The sequence below is a fragment of the Rhincodon typus genome, chromosome 22 (assembly GCF_021869965.1).
Source record: "Rhincodon typus isolate 14 chromosome 22, sRhiTyp1.1, whole genome shotgun sequence".
NCBI classification, from domain to species: Eukaryota; Metazoa; Chordata; class Chondrichthyes; order Orectolobiformes; family Rhincodontidae; genus Rhincodon; species Rhincodon typus.
Genome location: NC_063353.1, coordinates 36,196,746 through 36,202,745, shown reverse-complemented (window position 1 = coordinate 36,202,745; position 6,000 = coordinate 36,196,746). Strand labels below are relative to the sequence as shown.

The 6,000-nt window shown below is 42.6% G+C and overlaps 1 protein-coding gene across 1 annotated transcript in view; it reads left to right on the top strand.

Moving 5' to 3' along the window:
- Positions 1–292: 292 nt before the first annotated feature.
- The window catches only part of LOC109917249 (carboxypeptidase A1-like), a 28,596-nt gene continuing 22,888 nt past the window's right edge, over positions 293–6,000 (top strand). Inside the window, exons 1-3 of the mRNA XM_048610481.1 lie at positions 293–393; positions 1,575–1,709; positions 3,458–3,556. Coding sequence (XP_048466438.1) covers positions 358–393; positions 1,575–1,709; positions 3,458–3,556 — 270 coding nt within the window. The 5' untranslated portion in view covers positions 293–357. The remainder of the gene's footprint in view (positions 394–1,574; positions 1,710–3,457; positions 3,557–6,000) is intronic.

Genomic DNA, 6,000 nt, shown 5'->3' with positions numbered 1-6,000 from the left:
GCCCCTTTCAGCTTGTTTTTTAGACCATAAGATATAAGAGCAGAATTAGGCTATTCAGCTGATCAAGACTGCTCCGCCATTCGATCATGGCTGATATGTTTCTCAACCCCATTCTCCGGGCTTCTCGACATAAGCCTTGAGCTCCTTACTAATCAAGACTCTATCTATCTCTTTCTTAAAACTAAGTTAAATTTAATTTAAATATATTTCTAAATGGAGCAGGCTCAATGGGCCTCATCATCTTCCTCATCCACTTTGTTTGACTTTTTTTGCATGTGTTTTACAGTTCCATTTCTTTTTATCCACTGTAGTCACCAAGTGTTGCGTTTCCGCATCAACAGTCAGGAGCAGCTTGCTATGGTGAAGTCCCTGGCAGAATTGGACTATCTGAAGGTAACTGCCTATTTAACCAAGATATTTTTCTTCTCAAAGACATTGTATCATTTGGAGATCCTGGGGTCTTGAGGCAGGCATTCATAATTACACATGTGCATATGGGATGACTCCAAGACTGTAGACATCCATTTCAACCAATCCTCCTTTCCCTCTACACCCTTTTACAATGCAGTCGTGGTGTCACATTTCCAATCTATCTTGTTTACCTGACCGTCTCTTCTACTCTTGGAGTTTTATTGAAGCAGTCCCTTCACTCAGGTTTCTCAAAAATTCTCTTCTCTGTGCTTGAGGATCAGGCTTTGTGGCAACTGAAAAAATGAAGTTAAGCCATCAGTGTTTGGTATCATTGCTGGAACTGGTTGATAGGGCTTTGGAACTATGACACTGAGCTACTCAGAGAAGTAACCTGCAGTAAAAAAAATGTTTTTCCATAGGCATCCTGAAGTGTTTTATAAACAATAACCCACTGCTGCAATTTATAGACAGCAAGTTCCAGGAACATAACTGAAGAAATGACCAGTATTCTGTCACAAATGAGGTTGCTTAAGGGATAAATAGGACATGAGGTTATCACCCTGCTTCTCTTCAAAGTAGAGCCATAGAAACTTTTACTACCAACTCAGAAAGAATATCTCATGTGAAACAGCACCTTTGACATTGCAGCCTGCTAGATCAGCAACCATTCACACCTTAAACAGCCATTTCCTCCACTATTGGCTCACAGTGGCTGCAGTATGTACCATCTATAAGATGTACTGCCATCACTTGCCATGATTTCTTTGATGGCATCTTCCAAACCCACAGTGTCTACCACCTAAAAGAATGAGGGCAGCAGAAGGAAACACCACAATGTACAAGTCCCTCCAAGTCCCACAGTGTCTTGACTTGGAACTACATTACACTGAAAGCTGTTTCCTCACTGTCACTGAATCAAGCTTCTTTGTAACAGCACTGTACATGCACACCAAATGGACTGGATTGGTTGAAGAAGGCAGCTCACCAGCACCTTCTGCAGGGCAATTTCAGATGGACAATAAATGCATTAAAATAAATGTGCAGGAATGAGATTTGAACTCAATCTTTAGTCTCTGGAACGAGTGTATTATCAAAGCTGATGATACTTCATATGATATTTACTAAATATTGCTGTTAAATGTCCATTTCTGTCTCCTTTGCAGCTTGATTTCTGGAAAGAACCTGTAAGCATCTCCCTTCCAATTGAACTCCGAGTTCCTCGCAAGCATGTCCGCACTGTCAAATCCTTCCTGGAGTCTAATGGTATCATATATTCTGTCATGATCAAGAACTTACAGGTAAATGTGGGAAAATTTCACACTTCTAGGCCTTGCCGTGTGAATTGCCAGTTTGTGACTGAATGGGAAAACATGCTACAACAGTTAAATAAAAACCAAAAGAACTGTGGATGCTGTAAATCAGAACAAAAACAGAAATTGCTGGAAAAGCTTAGCAGGTCTGGCAGCATCTGTGTAGAGAAATCAGAGCTAATGTTTCAGGTCTATTTCTGTGCTTGAAGGGGAACATCCCAAAGTGGAAACATCCCAAAAATTCTAGATATTGTCTCAACAGAGGCAATTATAATTTAAAAGTGACATTTTTAACAGATAGATATGGATATATGTTTTAACCCTTATAATATGAGTTTATATGTGTATTCAAACTTTTATTTCTGCCCGACGGAAGAGGGTGGAAGATCGAATAACCGGGGTGGGACGGTTCTTTGATTATGTTGGTTGCTTTCCTGAGGCAGCGGGAAGTATAGATGGAGTCAACGGACGGAAGGCTGGTTTGTGTGATGGACTGGGCTGTATTCATGACTCTGTAGTTTCTTGTGGCCTTGGGAGGAGCAGTTGCCATACCAAGCTGTGATGCATCCAGACAGGATGCTTTCCATGGTGCATCTATAAAAATTGGTAAGAGTCCTTGTGGATATGCCAAACTTCCTTAGCTTCCTGAGGAAGTAGAGACGTTGTTGTGCTTTCTTGACCATCATATTGATGTGAGTGGACCAGGAAAGATTATTGGTGATCGTCACTCCCAGGAACTTGACACTCAGCAATATCTGCCTCAGCACCATTGCTAGGCATGCCCTACACTCCACTTCCTGAAGTCAATGACCAGCTCCTTCGTTTTGCTGACATTCAATGGAGAAATTGTTATCTTTACACCATGCCGCTAAGCACTCAATCTCTTTCCTGTGTTCTGTTTTGTCACTGGAGATTCAACCTACAATGTTGGTGTCATCCACAAACTTGTAAATGGAATTGTGGCTGAACTTGGTCACAGTCGTGAGTTTTTAAGGAATATAGTAGGGGCCTGAGTATGCAGCCTTGCAGGACACTGGTATTGAGGATTATGGTGGAGGAGGTATTATCATCGGTTCTTACTGATTGCGGTCTATGGGTCATGAAGTTGAGGATCCAGTTAGAGAAGGGTTATTTAGGTCTTGGAGCTTGGAGTTGCATTTGTTTGGAATTATGGTGCTGAAGATGGAACTGTAGTCAATAAGTAGGAGCCTGATGTAGATATCATTGTTATCCAGATGTTCCAGAGATGAGTGTAGGGCCAGGAAGATGGTGTCTGCTGGAGACCTGCTGGAGATGGTGTGCTGGTAGACAAATTGCAAGAGATCAAGGCATTTTGGTAGGCTGGAGTGGATGTGAGCCATGACTAACCTCTCGAAGAACTTCATAATTATGGAGGTCAGAGCAAAGGAGTTGTAGTCATTGAGGCACATTGCATGATTTTACTTTGGCACTGGAATGATGGTGATCTTCTTAAAGCAGGTGGGAACTTCAGATCATAGTAAGGAGAGGTTTAAGATGTCAGTGAATACTCCCACCAGCTGGTCCACACAGGATCTGAGTGCACAGCTTGTAACATACAAAATGTTGTATAAGAGCAGTCACTGGACTGCACCAAGTAATTTATTGCCTAAAGTGCTTTGAATTGAGATTGGATACTTTACAAACTTGAATATTATCAGATATATTTCTGATTTATGGCTCTTGAAACTGAATTACTGTCTAATCTTGCTTTTCAGTCTTTGGTGGATGAACAGCATGTAAGCACGTTGGGTTCTGATCAGGGACAAAATGGGACCAACAGTTTTAATTATAGATCCTACCACACACTGAAGGAGGTAAGATACTGTGTAGCTTATGCTGTTACCTTCAAAAGATCTCTCTCTCATGTTGAGACAACAGTGTGGAGTTGGAGGAACATAGCAGGCCAGGCAACATCAGAGGAGCAGGAAAGTTGACATTTTGATTCAGGACCCTTCTTCAGAAAGTTCTGCAAAAGGGTCCTGACCCAAAGCATCAACTTTCCTGCTCCCCTGATGCTGCCTGGCCTGCTGTGTTCCTCCAGCTCCACACTGTGTTGTCTCTGACTCCAGCATCTGCAGTTCTTGCTATCTCTCTCTCTCTCATGTTACTAGGTTTATCCTGATAATTTACATTGCTACTTGTTTCATTAAAAATGAGATATATTTTTGTACAGTATCTTTAACATAGTTGAACATCCCTAGATATTTCCTAGAAACGTGACAAAGTCTAAGACCAAGTCACAAAGAGCTATTGAAGTGATGACCAAAACCTTGCGGCAAAGTAGCAAATTTTAAGGAGTGTCTTTTAGAATAATAGTTGGATAGAGAAGCAAATACACATAGGAAGGGAATTTCAGAGTTTATGGAATTAGAAGAAGCACAAGAAGTGGGAAATGGATGAAGGCAGAGATATTTTGTAGGATTGGAGTAGATTCACAAAGGTAGGGAGGAGCAAAGCCATGGAGAAAAATGAACACAAGGTGAAGAATTTTAAAATCAAGGTTTTGCAGGTTAGCAATCCAAAATAGATCAGCAAGCACAGGACTGATGTGTGAAGGGAACTTGCTGAGAGTTAGAATATGACAAATTAATGAGGCTAGAAGCATGAAACTAAGAAAGACATGGAAGAGGATTTCAGTAGCACTTGTTATGGAAGTGAAAATGAGTGGTCTTGATTATGCAGAGAATACAAAACATGATTTTTCAGGTGCTCAGGTTTCCCCACTAATGTCAATCAGCCTACGGCCTTTTAATGCCCTAAGGACTTTTAATTAGCTGGAGATAGGATTTTCAACCCTCACTCAAGAGGAAGTCATACCTCAGAGAGTGACCAGTCAATGTGATTGACCAACAGCTCTCTAGTTCATGCAGTGCCCCTGGGAGCAGTGGCCATTGCTGGAAATGCAGGCAATCCTCAGATTCTAAATGTCAGGAGCACACAGGTACAGATAAGTGTTGGGAGTTTCACAGCAAAAACTACAATAAAGCAGGGGGAGGGGCATAAATCATGGGTCTTCAAGCATGCTGCTCCTGACTTTGGCTCTGGCACCAGCCCCACAGCCCAACCTCTCTGCCCAAGCATAACAGCACTGCCTCCAGACCTAAACACAGTAATCCCACTACCCGCAGACCCAAGCAAATTGGACCCATCACCCCAGACCCAAACACAGTGGCCCACCCCTGACCATAGAATAACAATCTACCCCTGATCTGAGCACTGTAGGTCTTCTAGAAACCTGATATCAGTTATTGGCACCAATGTAACACCACCACCTACCCCCACCCCACCTCACCTCTGGTATTGTTGGGGAATACCTTTGAGTGGGGCCCAAAAATTCAGAAAGATTGTCTATGAAGGTGATACTTCACTTATTTGCCCGAGGTCCAAACAAGGTAACCTGCTGGAATTTGATCTGCCCTTTCTCATCCCTGACTTTCTCCTGGTGCCCTGAAAATTACAACTGGGTGCCTCCTTTTGGGGTGGCTGCCCTAGTGCTCACCCAACGCCTCATAAAATTTCAAAAGTGTCTAGGGAAAGTGGAAAGGTGGCAGGAAGGCCACTGGCGAAATTGTATGCCCTGGTACCACCAGCCTGCAAACCCACAGGCAGGGCCCCCTGTAAAATTTTACCTGTTGTGTTACAGAGTCATAGTCATAGTCATAGTGATGTGCAGTACAGAAACATATCCTTTGGTCCAACTCATTCATGCTGACCAGATATCCTAAATTAATCTAATCCCACTTGCCAGCATTTAGCTAATATCCCTCCAAACCCTTCATATTCATATAACCATCCAGATGCCATTTAAATGTTGTAATTGTACCAGCTTCCATCACCTCTTCTCACAGCTCACTCCATACACGCACCACCCTCTGCATGAAAAAGTTGCCCTTAGGTCCCTTTTAAATCATTCCCCTTTCAATTTAAACGTATGCCCTCTAGTTTTGGACTTCCCTACCCTGGGGAAAAGACTTTGGCTATCCATGCCTATAACTCTTTGAAGAAGTGACGAAGAAGGATTGATGAAGGCAGAGTGGTGGATGTTGTCTATATGGACTTCAGTAAGGCTTTCAACAAGGTTCTGCATGGTAGATTGGTTAGCAAGGTTAGATCACATGACATGCAGGATAAGCTAGCCATTTGGATACAACATTTGAAACTACAGGGTCAATAGCTTAAACTCAGACACTGTGTTTAACATGTCGTCTGCCTCAGCCTGAGGCAGTGACCAGGCAGAGGGATGGAGGTGTAGCCAGGG